The sequence below is a fragment of the Camelus bactrianus genome, chromosome 9, assembly GCF_048773025.1.
Source record: "Camelus bactrianus isolate YW-2024 breed Bactrian camel chromosome 9, ASM4877302v1, whole genome shotgun sequence".
Lineage (NCBI taxonomy): Eukaryota > Metazoa > Chordata > Mammalia > Artiodactyla > Camelidae > Camelus > Camelus bactrianus.
Genome location: NC_133547.1, coordinates 15,031,667 through 15,048,563, shown reverse-complemented (window position 1 = coordinate 15,048,563; position 16,897 = coordinate 15,031,667). Strand labels below are relative to the sequence as shown.

The 16,897-nt window shown below is 48.7% G+C and overlaps 2 protein-coding genes across 4 annotated transcripts in view; one reads left to right on the top strand and one right to left on the bottom strand.

Moving 5' to 3' along the window:
- Nucleotides 1–5,539, bottom strand: part of ATP4A (ATPase H+/K+ transporting subunit alpha) — an 83,057-nt gene extending 77,518 nt beyond the window's left edge. For both annotated transcript variants that reach the window (XM_074369779.1, XM_010950095.3), the window contains exons 1-2: nt 5,414–5,539; nt 5,047–5,179 (exon numbers count right to left, since the gene is read on the bottom strand). The gene's annotated coding sequence lies outside the window, so the exon portion shown is untranslated. The remainder of the gene's footprint in view (nt 1–5,046; nt 5,180–5,413) is intronic.
- A 19-nt stretch (nt 5,540–5,558) lies between these two features.
- HAUS5 (HAUS augmin like complex subunit 5) lies at nt 5,559–15,300 on the top strand. 2 transcript variants are annotated; one of them, XM_010950096.3, is made up of 19 exons: nt 5,559–5,721; nt 6,489–6,551; nt 6,644–6,676; nt 6,810–6,834; nt 7,408–7,513; nt 7,593–7,752; nt 8,879–8,948; nt 9,025–9,107; nt 9,616–9,673; nt 9,815–9,939; nt 10,140–10,203; nt 10,312–10,442; nt 10,664–10,826; nt 11,040–11,120; nt 11,222–11,367; nt 11,604–11,715; nt 11,792–11,924; nt 13,894–14,026; nt 14,169–15,300. In XM_010950096.3, the coding sequence occupies exons 1-19, from the start codon at nt 5,624–5,626 to the stop codon at nt 14,284–14,286; spliced, it is 1,902 nt and encodes a 633-aa protein (XP_010948398.2). In that variant the 5' UTR covers nt 5,559–5,623; the 3' UTR covers nt 14,287–15,300. The 2 variants fall into 2 exon arrangements, with proteins under 2 accessions (XP_010948398.2, XP_074225878.1); XM_074369777.1 differs by having other exon boundaries at nt 7,408–7,752; nt 8,883–8,948.
- Nucleotides 15,301–16,897: the final 1,597 nt, after the last annotated feature.

Sequence of the window (16,897 nt, the reverse complement as noted above, 5' to 3'; positions counted from 1 at the left end):
GGAAGGAAAGAGACATCCAGGTCCAGGAATCATAGAGAGTCTCAAACAAGATCATCCCAAAGAAATCCACACCAAGACATATTATAATTAAAATGGCAAAAGTTAAAAAAAGAGAGAGAGATTCTTAAAGTAAGTAATAAAGTAAGTAAGTAAGAAAGAAAATAAATAAATAAATAAATAAATAAATAATAAATAAATAAATAAATAAATAAATAATAAATTTTAATAATCACATCAAAAAATAAAATAAAATACCTAGGAATAAACATAACCAAGGAGATGAAAGACTTATACTCTGAAAACTATAAAGCACTGATGAAGGAAACTGAAAATGATTCAAAGAAATAGAGAGAAATTCTGTGCTCTTGGATTGGAAGAATTAATAATATTAAAATGGCCATCCAACCCAAAACAATCCACAGATTTAATGCAATCCTTATCAAAATACCCATGACATTTTTCACAGAACTAGAACAAATAATCCTAAAACTTATATGGAACCACAAAATACCCCAAATTGCCAAATCAGTCCTGAGGAAAAAGAACAAAGCTGGCCCTCCCAGACTTCAAACTATATTACAAAGCTACAATAATCAAAACAGTATGATACTGTCACAAAAACAGACACATAGATCAATGGAACAGAATAAAGAGCTGAAAATAAACCCACACACCTATGGTCAATTTATCTACAACAAAGGAGGCAAGAATACACAAGGGGAAAAGACAGCCTCTTCAATAAATGGTGTTGAGAAAACTGAACAGCTCCACACATAAAGGATGAAACTGGCCACTTTCGTATACCATATATAAAAATTAACTCAAAATAGATTAAAGACTTAAATGTAAGACCTGAAATCACAAAACTCTTCAAAGAAAACAAAGAAAGTATACTCCTGACATCAGTCTTAGCAATATTTTTTGATGTCTCCTCAGGCAAGGGAAGCAAAAGCAAAAATAAACAAATGAGACTACATCAAATTAAGAGGCTTTGCACAACAAAGGAAACCACCAACAAAAAAGGAAACCATCAACGAAACAAAAAGGCTGTCTGAACAAAAGAAAATATTTGCAAACAATGTATCTAATAAGGGTTTGATATCCAAAATATAGTAAGAACTCATACAACTTAATATTAAAAAAAAAACCTGATTGAAAAAATGGGCCAGTGACCTGAACAGGCATTTTCCCAAAGACATACAAATGTCCAACAAGCACATGAAAAGATCCTCAACATCACTAATCATTAGGGAAATGCAAATCAAAACCACAATGAGATATCACCTCACACCTGCCAGAATGGCTATCATAAAAAAGACAACAAATAAAAAAGTGTTGACCAGGATGTGGAAAAAAGGGAACCCTTGTGCACTATTAGTGGGAATGTAAATTGACTCAGCTACTGTGAAAAACAGTGGAGGTTCTTCAAATAATTAAAAATAGAACTACCATACAATCCAGCAATTCCACTTCTGCATTTTTATCCAAAGAAAATGAAAACATGAATTCAAAAAGATATACATATTCCTATTTTCATTGCAGCACTGTTTACAATAGCAAGATATGGAGACAACCTAGGTGTCCATTGATAGATGAACAGATAAGGAAGACAAAGGAAATGTGATACACACACACAAAAAAAAAATTATATTACCCAGTATAAAAAAGAACGAATTCTTGCCATTTGTAGCAACATGGATGAAACTGCACGGTGTTATGCTAAGTTAAATAAGACAGACAGAGAAAAACAAATACTGTATGATTTCATGTATATGTAGAATCTAAAGAACAAAACAAATGAACAAACAAAACAGAAACAGATTCACAGTTACAGAGAACAAAATGGTAGTCGCTAGTCGGAAGGGGGTGGGGGGACAGATGAAATAGGTGAAGCGGATTAAGAGATACAAACTTCCTGCTATAAAATAAGTAAGTCAAGGAGGTACAATGTACAGCATAGGGAATCTAGCCAATAATATTGTAACAACTTTGTATGGTGACAGATAGTAACTGGAATTACTGTGATGATCATTTCATAATACATAAAAATATCACATCACTATGTTGTACACCTGAAACTAATATAACGGTGTGTGTTAACTATATTTCAATTTTAAATAAATCAATAAAGTGGGGGAGAAGACCAAAAAGATGAGGAGGAGGTAGCTTTTGAAAGAAGGGTGATTGGTTTAGGTGGCACAGTAGGAATAAAAGCCCAGATGTGGGAGGTACTCTTGACAGGTACTGTCCCAATGAGAACACTGCTTTCCTCTCTGGAAAGATCTTAACCTAAGATAAGTGCCTTCCATTCAGCCCAATCATCATTCCACCAGCCCCTGGCTATGCTTCAGTCTTGTCATCCTCTGCCTGGGTTCCCTACCCTAGCCTCAGTCTCCTCATTGAAGAGGGTTGTATCAGGGTTCAATCAGGGGGCCTGAACCACTACAACAGATATATTAGATAGATAGATAGATAGATAGATAGATAGATAGATAGATAGATAGATAGACAGACAGACAGGAATTTGACCTTATACGGTTGGTGGAGTCACTAAGCAGTCCCTAAGACTGTTGTCTTAGTGTCTGATGCTGGCGTTTGAAATGCACAGGAATGGCAGTAAGGGAGGAAAGACAGATGGAAAGCAAGGGGGAAGCTAGGACGAGCTGGAACAAGCTTGCCCCTGGCTTTGCCGTTGTGAGCATGCACAGAAGCTGGCATCCTTCATCATGGAGCTAAACACACACCTGGCCCAGGAGCTGAAGAAGTTGAAGGAAGATCCAGGAGAAGGGGAAACAGTTGCTGGCTTGGCTGCTGCCCTATGCAAAGACAATGAACCAGCAGCCAGCCAGTGACAACCTATGTGATCTACAAAATGGCAGCTGCCTCACTTCTGCCCTCCAAATCTTCCCCAAGAGTCTCTTGGTCCATCCTAATTGGATGCATACAGAGAAGGTAATTCTAAAATATAGTTCATTCAGCCTAGTCAAGCCGACACATTGCAAAGCCACCATACAGAGACTGGAGGAGAGTGGGGAGAAGATGGTTAGTGGTTGCTGGGGAGATGGTCACATGACCATCTTTGGGTATCATGTGAGGACGTGTTTAATAACCCCTGGGCGGCTTTTTTTAGAGTTGGAGGGAAACCGCTGGTAGTTATCTCTTACATGGCTTTAATTCGTCATCCAAAACATACAGAATGCTTTTTTATTTATATATAATTATATAGCTTAAGTCAAGTGCATCTGACTAATTGTCATTAGGTTATGGTTATAGATATTATTAAACAATATTCCAGCCTTCAGCCAATACTTTTTTAAAATAGACTTTATTTTTTGTGAGCAGTTTTATGCTTAGAGAAAAATCACACAAAAAATAAAGTTCCCATATACATCCCCTCCCTCCACATACATTTTCCTCTATTATTACCATCTTGCAGGAGTATGGTACCTCTGTTACAATTGATGACCAAGAGTGAAACATTATTCCTAACTAGAATCCATTCTCTACATTAGGGCTCACTCTGTGTTGTGCAATTCTATGGCTTTTTACAAATGTATAGGAAGACATATCCACCATTACAGTATCATACAAAACAGTTTCACCCTTCTAAAAAAAACACCCTCTGTGTTTCACAGTTTCACCCTTATCCCCCACCCACCATGACCCTTTGGCAAATACTCATCTTTTTTACTGATCTCTATAGTTTTGCCTTTCCCACAATGCCATATAGTTGTAATCATACAGCATATGGCCTTTTCAAATTGTCTTCCAAGGCAGCCTTATCATTTTGCATTCCCACCAGCAATGAATGAGAGTTCCTGGTGCTTCACATCATCAACACCATTTGGTGTTGACATTGTTTTGGATTGCAGACATTCTAAGAGGTGTGTGTGTCAAGATATCCCACTGTTGTTTAATTTGCAACTCCCTGATGACCTATGATGTTGAACAACTCTTCATATGCTTATTTGCCATCTGTATATCTTCTCTGGTGAGACATCTATTTGTAATTTTCGTTCATTTTTTAAGTTAGATTGTTCTCTTATGGTTGAGTTTTAAAAGTTCTTTGTATGTCTTGTGTATAAGTCAATAATCAGATAAGTGTTTTGCAAATATTTACTCCCAGTCTGTGACTTGTCTTTTCATTCCTTTAACAGCCAATACTATCTAATACCCCTTGAAAGGCTCAGAGACAGATGGCAAACATGTTGTCTAATTGATTTTCTTATATAGCAGAACAAAGGTCAGAAGGGTGCAGATGTTTAAGAGAAATGGAAACTGTCGAGATATCAGGATCATGGAGTAGCAGCTGCTAATCTTTCTTCCAGGAAGCCCACCTGGGTTACAGCAGCCCCTGGCACCTTCTTCTGTATCTCAGCCCTTATGAAGCATTTGAAGTTGAATTCAGCTTCTCCCTGAAATCTACTGTCTCAGTAGTGACTTCATGGTCCCCTTGTCCCTGGTCCAGAGACTCAGCTAACCCTGGGATGTCCCCTTGGCTCCTCACACCCATAGAGTCCCACATTGTATCAGCATCTCCCCCAAAGCTGTCCCTTCTCTCACTTCCCCATTTCAAGGTCTGCTCCATCTAATCCCCAGCCTAAAGCCCTGGATCTCACCCTGGATACCCTCAAGTCAATCAATCTCATGACCCATCCAACCTCCTCTCTGCTCCACAGCCCTACAGTGGTCCAGCACTGTCCTCACCCTTCTCCCCTCATTCTGCTCCATCCCCCTCCCTGGGTTCCCTGCTTTTGTCTCACTCCATCACCTCCCCACCCCCGCCCCACTATTTGTTTACTCAACAACTTAAGAGAGTCAGGCTCTCTACTGGACACTGAGGACAGAGTGGTGACCGGTGCAAGCATATTGAATGAAAGTTCCCTGAATGTTGCCATTTCTCAGGGCCATGTCTGACGCTGAGTAGGCTGGGCTCTCCAGGACTCCAGCCCTAGTAACCAGTGCCTTCTGGGACACTCCACATATCTCACTCTCCGTGAGTCCCACACTGACCCACCCCTACTGCATATGTTCTACCATCCCTACCTGGTAATGCGTCTATGTCCCCACTGAACTGTGAGCTCCGCGAAGTAGGGAGACTGGGGCTGTCTCAGCCACCGGGGTGTCCCCAGCAGAGTCAGCTCACGAATATTACGGAACGGTAAGGCCGAACGAATATCTAGAAGAAAGCACGCCAGGAAGATATTAGGGTCATGTCACCTGCCCTCTATCCCTCACTCAGACCTGAGACACCCTGTGTCTGAAACCAAAGAGCAGCAAATTTGGCATCTCCTCGCCCGATTCTCAGCCTCCTAGGATGAATGCCCTATTTTGTCTAGAAAATTAAAGGAGTTATTAGGGACCTTTTGCCTCTTAGGGAACAGCTAATAGTAGGAAAGAGGACGGGCCCCACCGTTTCTCCACGCCCCTTTCATCCTGGCTAAATGGGACCGATCCCCGCCGGAGGCGCGACAGCTAGAGGTCGGCTCTGAGACCTTGCAGAGCCGGAAAAATCCCCGCCTGCCTGGCGGTGGGTGGCGTCACTTCCGGCGCACTCGTGACGTCAGAGGCGGACGCCACACTTGAAGAGGGGGCGGGAGGCGCCGGCTTCGGTGGCGCTGTCATGGAGTTAGCGCAGGAAGCGCGGGAACTGAGTTGCTGGGCGGCCAAAGAGATGGAGGTTCCTGTGGCGGCCCGGGCCTCGGAGTCGACGCTGCGCAGGTGAGGGCCGCTCTGGGAGTGAGGGCTCCCCACCCTGGAGATAGTCTCCGGGAGTGAGAACCACATCTTCATCGAAGACGCGCCTTCCTCCCCCTCTTCCTCTGCCCCAGGGAAAATAATCGTTGAGGGCGCTCCTGCCCCTCGAGTGGTATACCCAGGCAGAGGATCCTGAATTGAGTGAGGACGTCCTGACCCTGACCCCCACACTCCCACTCTCACCCTGTGAGGCCACCTAGAATGAGGTCCCTGGCACCAGTGGGGATCCTCCATGAGTTAATAATGAAGTCCCCTTCATTATTATTCATGTGAAAATTGGATCTCCAGGATAAGGCTGTCCCTGCAGCACTTCACCACCCACCACCCACCCCCCACCCCAGCCCAGCCAGCGAGGACACTTTGGAGTCAGCAAAGACCACTCCATTGTGGAGATTGAATCTATAGGAGTGATGACTCACATCTGGTAATGAGAGAGCACTTCCTGACAGTATAGCCCTCACCTCCACCTCTAGAGGTGACTGAAGATAACCCTCTACCAAGGAGAAAGGGAGCACGCGACCAGGGAGTGAGAATACCCCTACACCCAATGAGAAACTCACTATTCCCCAGGAGGGAATATCTTACCCCTGGAAGTATGGACTCACCCTCCTCCCAGAGGTGAGAATTCCCTAGTAAAGACCATACCCCCCACCCCACCCCACCCCTCTGTGAATGAGGATCCTCCACCCTGTGTGATGTCCCAAGCATACCCTTACATGCTGTTCCCACAGGCTGTGTTTGGGCCAGGGGGCCGACATCTGGGCCTACGTCTTGCGGCATGTACACAACCAGAGGTTAGCCTGGCTGCATGAGGGAAGCTGTGGCAGGGGAGGGGACCCAAGCAAGTCCCACAGTAACTCCCCTTCCTCCTCCCTCTCCACTATAGGAATGTCAAGAAGATCCGGGGAAACCTACTCTGGTAATTGGTCCTCAAAGCTATCCCCTCCTGTCTGACCCAGTCCCATCCAGCCATGTCCCCGCCCACAACCTCACACCTCCTGTCTCCCCCTGGAAGTCCCTGTCATCCTCTAACTCTCACCTTATTTCCTCAGGTATGGCCACCAGGACAGTCCAGAGGTGAGAAGCATGCGATGCAAGATATTATTTCATCCAAAAAGACGATCTGTAGACCTGCTCTGGGCCCAGCCTTGTACTGGGTGATGCTAGGGCCACTGTGTCACAAGACAGCCCTGATCCCTGCACTCATGGGGCTTACCGTCCAGGGGGAGAAGGCATGAGCCGGGGGTTGGGGGACACGGATATGAGGCATCAAAGCTGATGAGGGAGATGGGAGAAGAGACTGGTTTGGGAGAGATACTGAGGCCAGTATAGGACCCAGTGTGTGCATGGTGCCAAGGTGACATCTAGGGGGAGGCTTCCTGGAGACCTCAGGACTCACAGGTGTGGGGCTCAGTGGGGAGGTGAGGACAATAAATAGATTGAGGGGTGAGGCAATCCCAGGAGGAAGAGGAGGACAAGATAGTACCCTTGTGCTATTCTGGGCCTAGAGTTTCAAGCACAGAAACTGCTTAGGAAAAACCTTCTGCTACCCACCTGGGCAGATGAGAGGCTGGTGCTCCACAAAGGGCAGTCAGGCCAGGCTGAGCCCCAGCCAGGCCATGCATCTGACCCTGTACCTGATTCCACCAGGCCCGTCGGAAGTTGGAGCTGGAAGCTGCTGTTGCCCGCCTGCGGGCAGAGATCCTGGAGTTAGACCAGAGCCTGGAGCTGATGGAGCGAGAGACTGAGGCTCAGGGTGACCCATGGGGCTGGACAGATGGGCAGCAGAATAGGGTTAGGGAAGGTACTGATGGCCACCTCTGTTCCTCTCACAGACATGGCCATGGAACAGGCCCTACAGAGCATGCAAGACACCCAGCGTCGCGCTCTCCTCCTCCGGGCTCAAGCTGGGGCCATGCGAAGACAGCAGCGGGGGCTCCAAGTTCCCATGCAGCGACTGCAGAATCAGCTCAAGCGCTTGCAGGATATAGAGAGGTGGGCCTTGGGTGCCCAGGGACCAGCCCTCACCAGGCTGGGCAGACACTTTCTTAGAGGCCCCAGTGCTCTACCCTGACCCCTTCTTGGGTTCCAGAATTCTGAGTGCCACTCCTTAGGATTTAATGTCTGTGAGGCCAGGAAGTTTTGTCATCTCAGCCCCCTGTATTTCCAGGGCCTAGAACTGTGCCAACTATATACCTGGAATACCAGTACTTGGGGGAAGACAGTAAACAAGGGATAGTCCTGCCCTCATGGAGCTCATGCTCTGATGCAGTGGAGACAGACGGTAAACTAGGAAGCAGGCAAACCTATAATCACAGGTGGAGATAAGTGCTGTAAAGAAAAAGCGATATGGTAGAAAGGGAGAGCAAGGTGCTACTCCAGGTAGGATGGCCAGAGAAGGCCTCTCTGAGGAGGGAACATTTGAGTTGTGGGAGGAATTTCCAAGCAGAGAGACAGCGAGAGCAGAGCCCTGAGCTTGGCCTGTGGGAAGAACAGCTGGGAGGCCAGTTCAGCTTACGTTTCATTGGCAAGAGGGAGAGCATGAGGAGGTAAGGTTGGAGAGGTGGACGGAGCACCAGGGAGGTATTGGAACTCTACCCTGAGACTGAGTTCCTGCCCTGACTCAGCCACTTAACAGCAGTGTGACCCTGGGCAAAGTATTTAACTTCTTTGTGCCTCAGTTTCTAAGGTCTGTAGAATGGGGATAATATTAATACCTATCCCTTAGGGTAGATTTGATAATTAAGTGAGTTAAATCATGCAGTCTGCTTAGAAGAGTTCCTAATACCCACTGTCATTCTGAGTGTGATGGGAACACACCACATTGTTTTTGAGGGTTTTGGGCAAAACAGTGACGTGATTTTGATTTTCTGAGGTTTTAACAGGATCATTGACTACTGGATGGGAACAGACTGCAGGGGCTAAGAGCAGGGAGACCCAAGAGGAAGTTAATGCAGCCATCCAACCAGGAGATGACAGTGGCGGAATTTGGGTTGGCCTCGAATGTCCAGGCTTAGTGATCCCTGTGACTAGCTTTGCTGGCAGCAAGAGGGGACACAGGCATTGTTCTGCCAGCTGTCTCTTCCCAGGACCCCAGCCCTAACTGCACTCATCTCTCCAGGAAGGCCAAAGTGGATGTAAACTTTGGACCCTTGACGTCAGCAGCCCTGGGCCTGGAGCCTGTGGTCCTGGTAAGAGTCCTGGGCCAGGAGGGAAGGCGTGGAGGCTCTGGGGTTAGGTAACCATCATGCCACATCTTCTTCTCAGGGGGATGTCCGAACAGCCTGCAGCCTCCGGACCCAGTTCCTGCAGAACCTCCTGATTCCCCAGGCCAAGGCAGGCAGCATTCCGTGAGTATCCCTCAGCCCCCAGAGACCCTGCAAAGGACCTGGGCTTTGAGAGGAGTTAGAGTTACTTGTTATAGACACTGAATCTCTGGGCTATGTCAGCCCCAGGCCCTGCCCCAACAGGGCTCCCAGGCTGGGAAAAGGGGGAAACAGACCATTATAGACAGTGACAATCCAGGTGGTTACAGCTGTCAGTGGTGGGGAGGCCTGAGAGGCGCTGGGTACCCAGAGGAGTTGCCTCCCCGAGCTAAGGAGGCAGGGAGGATGGGTTCTCTGGTGAGGAAGGTAAAAGGTTTAGAGGGTGTTACAGCTAAACAGCCCATGTGAAAGGACCCAAGGCTAACAAGTTGATATTAAGTGGGGAACTCAAGTCTAGTAGGCACAGAGGATCTGGTTTCCCATCCTTGAAATGGGGACAGTGACAGCCCCTACCTTATGGGGTAGTGGTGATCATTAGAAGGTGAATTGATGTGTCTTGTAACATTCTCTGTCCCCTTCCTCAACTCCACAGAATCCCTCGAGATGACCACTTTGGAACTTCCTACCAGCAGTGGCTTAGCTCAGTAGAGGTGAGGGGGGCTCTCAAGAATGGCCACACCCTCTGCCCGGTAGTCAAACCTCAGGGTGCCAGGACCTAACCCCTTCTCCATGGAGTCCCAGCTCGCAGTCCCACCTCCATCCTGCCCTGACTTCACCTCTCCCCCAACCAGACACTGCTGACAAACCACCCCCCGGGCCATGTCCTGGCTGCCTTGGAGCACCTGGCTGCAGAGCGAGAGGCAGAGATCCGGTCCCTGTGCAGTCTGGATGGGCTTCAAGATACGGAGACAGCCAGGTGTGGAGTGGGAGCTCCCATAGTCAGAGCAGGGCCAGTGGCTGGGTCAGCTGGGACAGGTCAGGACCAGGCAGGGTGACCTGATGGGGGTGGAACTGAAACCCAGTAACCAATCTGGCAAGTAGGCTGGCATTGGCTACCCACAAGGGCCCAGGCAAGGGGACAGGGCTCCTCCTCTGAAGCTCTGTCCCTGTTCTCAGGTCCCAGGCACCAGACCAGTCAGACTCCAGCCAGGCCCTGCCATCCATGGTGCATCTCATCCAGGTGACCCCCCAGGACCCTTCCCAAGACCCCATCCTCTTCCCAACCCAAGACCCACTCAATCCCCTCACCCAGGGACCATGCCTATCCTAACTTTGTGCCTCACTCCAGGAGGGCTGGCAGTCTGTGGGTGTGCTGGTCACCCAGCGGGGCCCTCTTCTGAAGGAGCATCAGATTCTGACCCGGCGCCTCCGGGGCCTGATGGAGGAGATGGAGAGATGTACCTTGGAATCCAGCGAGAGGTGAAGGGTCTCCATGGGCAGAGGCCTCTGGGCCATCTCTCTCCCAGTGGTGCTGGGATACTAGACTCTTTCCTGCCCCTGCAGCTCCTGTTTCTGCCTCCCTGCTTGCTCTCCTGGTTTGTCTCCCTCTGTTTATGACTCCTTGTGCATCCTTGCAGATCTGGTCTCCCTTCTCTACAGTGACCTTCCTTCTCCTTTACTCTTTTCTGCTTGTGCCCCAGGCAGGCATTGGTACTGGGGCTCCGGGGCTGTGCCTTGTGGGCAGAGCTCAAGGCCCTGCGTGCCTTGAGCCAGGAGCTGGAGGAGGCTGCGGGGCGGCGACAGCTTCTGCTCCAGGAGCTACAAGCCAAACAGCAACGGATCCTGCACTGGCGCCAGCTGGTGGTGAGAGTCGGGACTCCAGGAGAGGTGGCAGGGCCCAGGGAGGGCCAGAGTGAGGCTGGGAGCCTTAAGATCCAGAACTGGGCCTCCTGGTGAGGAGAGGGGGCCAGTGAAACTCCCAGGAGGAAGCAGGGCCTGTGCAAAGAGGGGAGCAGTGCCAGAGGCTGGGCGGTGAGAGGAGAAGCAGCCCATCTCCCTGGCCTTCTGGTTGCCTAGGAGGAAACACAGGAACAGGTCCGCCTGCTCATCAAGAGTAACTCAGCCAGCAAGACGCGCCTGTGCCGGAGCCCCGGGGAGGTGAGAGGGGAGTTGGGGCCAGGTCTGGGTAGGGCCGGGTCTCCTAGAGAGGGGGCCGAGTGGCCTTACACTGCCGTTCCCACTCCTCTTCTTACCCACAGGTGCTGGCTTTGGTTCAGCGAAAAGTAGTCCCCACATCTGAGGCGGTGGCACCCCAGAGCCAGGAGCTGCTTCGGTGTCTGGAGGAGGAAGCCCAGCATCTGCCCCATCTTGTGCTGGGCACCCTGCTGCGGCACAGCCCCGGAGGGTGAGACCGGGCAGCCACCATCTCCCCTCCCATGGATGACTTCACTCCCTGGGCCCACACCAAAAAACACAATCCCAGCACCCCCAGGCTGCTGGACCTCCCCCTCAGGACCTCACCCTCTGGAATCCTAGTCCTCAGAAGTCCCTGGGCCTCCTGAGCTCACCTCTCAGCCCCCAGACCTTCTGAAACCCAAGCCTCCCCCTCAGCGCCCCACCCAACCTGGACTTTCCCCTCAGGTTGCAGCCCCTGCCTACCATCCTCCCATCCATCCACCAGCTGCATCCTGCTTCCCCAAAGGGCTCCAGCCTCATAATGCTGAGCCACAAGCTGGGGCTGCCTACAGGGAAGGTGAGTGCCTCTCCCCTTGGCCCTGTCTTCCCACCCCAACCCCGCCTCAGGTGACTGTCCTTCTACCTTCCTCCAGGCTCCAGAACTGCTCCTCCCAAAGGCTGCCTCTCTTCGCCAGGACCTTCTGTTTCTCCAGGATCAGCAGAGTCTCCGGTGCTGGTATCTGCTCCACATGAAGACCAGCCTGCCACCAGGACCATCCACCCAGGGTAGGCCTGCCCTGCTTCCTCATCCCAGCCCCTTCCCAGGACCATCGGCCTCTGGAAGAAATCACAAACACCCATGGCTTCCACGGTGCCTACTGTGTGCTTTGAGCATGCTCACAAGTTTCATCCTCACAGCAGCCCGTTTACAGAGGAGGGAGCTGGGAAGCAGAGGGCTCGGTAACTGCCCAGAAGGCAGAGCTAGGATTTGGATCCAGGCTGTCTAACATGGGTCTGTGCTCCTAACCACTAGGCAGCACTGCCCATCAAATTGCCAAGCACTCATCCATCATCAGATAGCATAGTTGAGTAGTTAAAAGCTGGGCTGTGAAATTAAACTATGGGGATTTTCTTCTCAGCCCCACCTCTTCCTTGCTGTAGGATCTCCCTGTGCCTCAGTTTCCTCCTTGGTGGAGTAAGCATAATCATAGTACCTTACAGAGTTGCTGCAAAGCCTCAGGTAACCCAAACAGGGCATTGAGCCTGGCTGCAGTCAACACTGCGTGTCTCTGGTGTGATTACAACACTGTTACCTGCACATGTGCAGCCTCTTCCAGTCCTTACCTTGAGGGAAGAGAATATGAGACCCCAGTTTACAGAGAGGAAACTGAAACTCAGAAAAGGCATTTATTCCTGGATTCACGCAACAAGCACTCGGTGGACATGTGCCAAGTGCTGGCCCTGAGAGCTCAGTGGGAGGAGAGGTGAGAGCTGTCCAGCCCCAGGGGTGTCCCAGTGAAAGAAGTAAAGAGCGAAGAACCAAAGGAGAAATAGATGGAAGAGGTGCCTTAGTGAGAAATCAATCAGGGTACTATCAACAAAGCAGGAAGAGACCATTTTCAGGCCTTTGAGTTTTGGGCTCCCTGCAGCCACCCCTGTCCAGTGGGCAGGGAGCAGTGTGAAGGAACAGCAAAAACAGCCCAAGACAACATGGCATAGCGTCATCCCACCCCAAGGGCATCTTGGACTTTTAACACATCTGTCCCAGAACTTAGTTCCCTCTAATCCAAAAAGCAACTCTTTTTCTCACTCCTGTTTTCCTTTCCTCAATAAATGACCCTACTGTCCTCATGTAGACGCTGAAGCCAGAAACCCAGGAGATGTCCTTAATTCTTCCCAGTCCCCCACCTATAGCCTGTCAGCAGGCCCTATGGATCCAATCTCCCGAGTGCCCAGTCTGTCCCCTGCCCCACTGGCCTGTGGTTCAGATAATTCCACCTAACCCTAGGAGCGCCTGAAAAAAGGGCAAGTGTCATGCCTGAGGTTGCAAGGCCAGGAAGGCATCCAGGCCCAAGGGTCTGACCACACTGCTGATCTGCACTTACTCTGAGCTGGGAACATTCTGGGTCTGTGGAGAGGGACCCAACCAGTCACAGCGCCCAGGGGAAAACACCGCTGGAGTGAAGGGCTGCAGTGGTCTGAGGAGGAAGCCTGGGGGTGAGGGGTGCTGGGAAAGGCTTCCAGGAGAAAAGACGGTGTCTCAAGTGAGCCCTGGGGAATAGGTGAGGTTTTGCTCAGGAGTAGTGAGCAGAGGCCACATAATGCACCCCTCAAGTACTATGCTGAGAGCTTGGGCTCTGTCTTGGGGCACTGGGGAGCCTTACAGAGTTCAAGCAGGAGAAGGAAAGGATTAGGTTTAGGCTAAGATCACTCTGCCTGCCATGTGAAGGGTGGACCAGTGGGAGGCCGAGGTTTGGAGCCTAGGAGGGAGGCTGGGGGAAGAGTAGGGAAGCAGTGAGGACGCTGAGGGATGGGCCATGGAGATTGATGGGCCATCAGGGGGAGGCAGGAAGCCAAACAGAATGAGGCCTGGGGGATGGTGAGCTTGCACCTGATAAGAGGACAGGGAAGGAGGGAGAGGTTTGGGAGAGATGCTGAGATCGAGACTAGATGACTAGAACTTGGTGACCCGTTGGCTGCAAAGCACCAAGGAGCCAGGAGACTCAGTGCTGTTTCTCGGGTTTTTAACCTGCAGAGCTCCTGCAGATCCGGGCATCCCAGGAGAAGGAGCAGAAGGAGAACCTGGGGCAGACTCTGAAGCGGCTGGAGAACTTGCTGAAACAAGCGCTGGAGCGAATCCCTGAGCTGCAGGGCGTTGTTGGGGACTGGTGAGGGGGAGATGCTGAGGTGGGGGTGGAACTGGGCAGAGCAGGCAGAGCTCAGACCACGGTGGTGTCGGGGGCAGGCTGAGGACAAGCAGGCGTGGTGTTAACGGGAGGCCAGTCTCTCTTACACCATCCTCTCCTCCAGGTGGGAGCAGCCGGGACAAGCCGCCCTCTCCGGGGAGCTCTGCCAAGGCCTGTCCCTGTCCCAGTGGCGGCTGCGCTGGGTCCAGGCCCAAGGCGCCCTGCAGCAGCTGTGCAGGTGAAGAGATGGCTCAAAAAGAAGTCAAGAGCTTCACATTTGTTCACACCAACACTTCACTTCTCCTAGTAAGACCTTTGGAAGAAAGCATCTCCTGGATGCATCAGCCCATTGTCTCTACCCACACCTGCTGTCCCCCTCCACAGACTGTTCTGTTGTTCCTCTCAACTGCCTTGCCCCTGTCCTGGCATCCCACCAAAGCCAAGAGAATGGAGTACTGTGGGCCCCACCCTACCTGAAACTCTCCTCATCACTTTTACCCTCAGCAAAAAGTAATCAAGCACCTGCTCTAAACACTAAGGATCCAGTACTGGAAAAAAAAATGGACAGAAGTCCCAGCATTCAGGGGAGTTGTTCTAGGACTTGAAAACAGACTGCTGGCAAGATAAGTAAGCAAAATATCTAGTATGTGGAAGATAACTGCTATGGAGGAAAAGCAGTTATAGAGGTGTGATTTTAAATCAAGGGCTACACAGCAAAGGCTACACTCTGTAAAGGAAGTGAGAAGGAAGCACGTGGGTATCTGAGGAGGGCTTGCAGAGTGGGGGAGCTACAGCTCATGCAAAGACCCTGAGGTCAAATGTGCTGGTGTGAGGGCTGAGGAAGCAGTGTAGCTGGTGGAAGAGGGGGAGGGTTTAAGAGATGAGGTCATCTTCTGGTTTTTATAGTTTCTTTTTTACATTTAAATCTCTGAGCCATTTGAAACTTATCCAAATGGATTCAGTTTAGTCTCATTTTAAATATATCTCAACAGCACTTATGAAAATTCTCATTCAGAGCAGTGATTGCCTCTGAAAGAAAGTTGGGTGGCAGAGATCAACCAAGGAAGAGACAAACTTTCTAGAGCCAAAAATGTATACTGAAGATACTGGGGTTTACACAGGTGTACAGGCTTGTCAGAACACACTGTACTCATTAGATCTGTGCATTTCAGTGTGAATTCTCTTCAATTTGTTAAGTAAAACTTTGCCTACCTAAACTTTGTAAAGTAAAATTTGAGATACCACCTTTTCATACACTAAGTTTCCATGGTTACTTGGGCGTATGTGGGTTCTCTCCGAACATTTGTCTGCCTGATTCTCCTGCGCCATCCCCACGGTGTTTTAATTATAAAGGCTGTGTAATATGTCTTCGTACCTGAAATGGCTGATTGCCATCTTGCTCTCATTTTTCAGTGTTTCTCTATCTCTTCCTGCTATTTTTTTCTCCCAAATGAAATGAACTTTATATCCAACTTACCTGGTTCCAGAAGGAATACAAACATGGATGGGAGTTTTACTGGGGTTGCAGTTAGTTTCCAGATTAGGGATATTTGACATCTTTGTGATCTTATACCTTGTTTTCCACCTCCCTTCTCGTAACTCCGCTCTTGGCCTCCGGGCACCCTGACTCTCCCATTCTCCTCCTGTCCCTGGCTACTCTTCACATTTGCCTTACTGTGCACCACCTTAGTGTTCCCTCTCCTCCTCCCTCTCTTTATCTCAGCTCCCAGCCTCCACCTCCCTGTTGAACATGGGGATCCTTAACCCCTATCCTTGCTTAATTTTTCTCCATAGCACATATTCTAACATACAATATTTTATTGTATCTTTTATTGTCCTCTTCAAACAGAATGTAAGCTCCATGAAGGTGAATTCCTCTATAAATTAGAAATTAAACAAATTTTCCTAGATGTGATTCAAAATCCAGATGCAATAATGGGAAATAATAACAAAAACATAAAAGTAAATTTTTGCATGGTTTAAAAAAAAAGAACAAGGTAAGAAGAAATGACAAACTAGGGGGGTGGGGTTGCAATTTATACTATAAAGGGTATGTGTGTGCACACGTGTGTGTGTAGTGTCAAAGTGGAAAAGAAAAATTCTAAGTCTATAGAAAAGTGGGCAAAATATATATATGGACAATTCTCAGAAAATATGCTCAAACTCAATAAGAGAAAAGCAATTAAAACCCCACTTTGATATATATTTCCCACCTATCAGACTGGGAAAAAGGAAACCCATAATTTTGGCAACTCACTCTGTTGGCAAGACTATGGGAAAACAGCAGTTTAATATGTAAATGCACATGTAATATGGAACACCAGTGGGATAATCACCAGCAAAACTATACATGCATTTATTCTTTGCCCAAATGCTACTTAGAGAAATGTATTGCAAAGACATACTGGGTGAAATAAAAACTGTGGCACCTTGTACAAAACAACTAGACCATTTTCTTCAGAAGGTCAGTGGGGGTAGGGTGGGAACTATTTTAGATTAAAAGAGATGACAACTAAATACAATGCAGAATCTTGATTGAATCACAGGGTTTTTAAAAAGTGAAAGTACATTTCCCCCTCCCCAAGACAACTGGGGAAATTTGAATATGAGGAATGGGGAGTTTGTATATTGGAAAATATTAATATCTTTGTTAAATTTCTTTGGTGTGATAATGAAATGGTATTGTGGCTAGGTGGGAGAATATTCTTAGAATGTTGATGTGTATTGAAGTATTAAGGATGATGTCTGCAATTTTCAGATAGTCTTATTGTTCATAATAATACTGGTATTTTTATTCTGATAAAATATATAGTATAAAATTTTCAGACTCAACATTACATATTTTGAAATTAT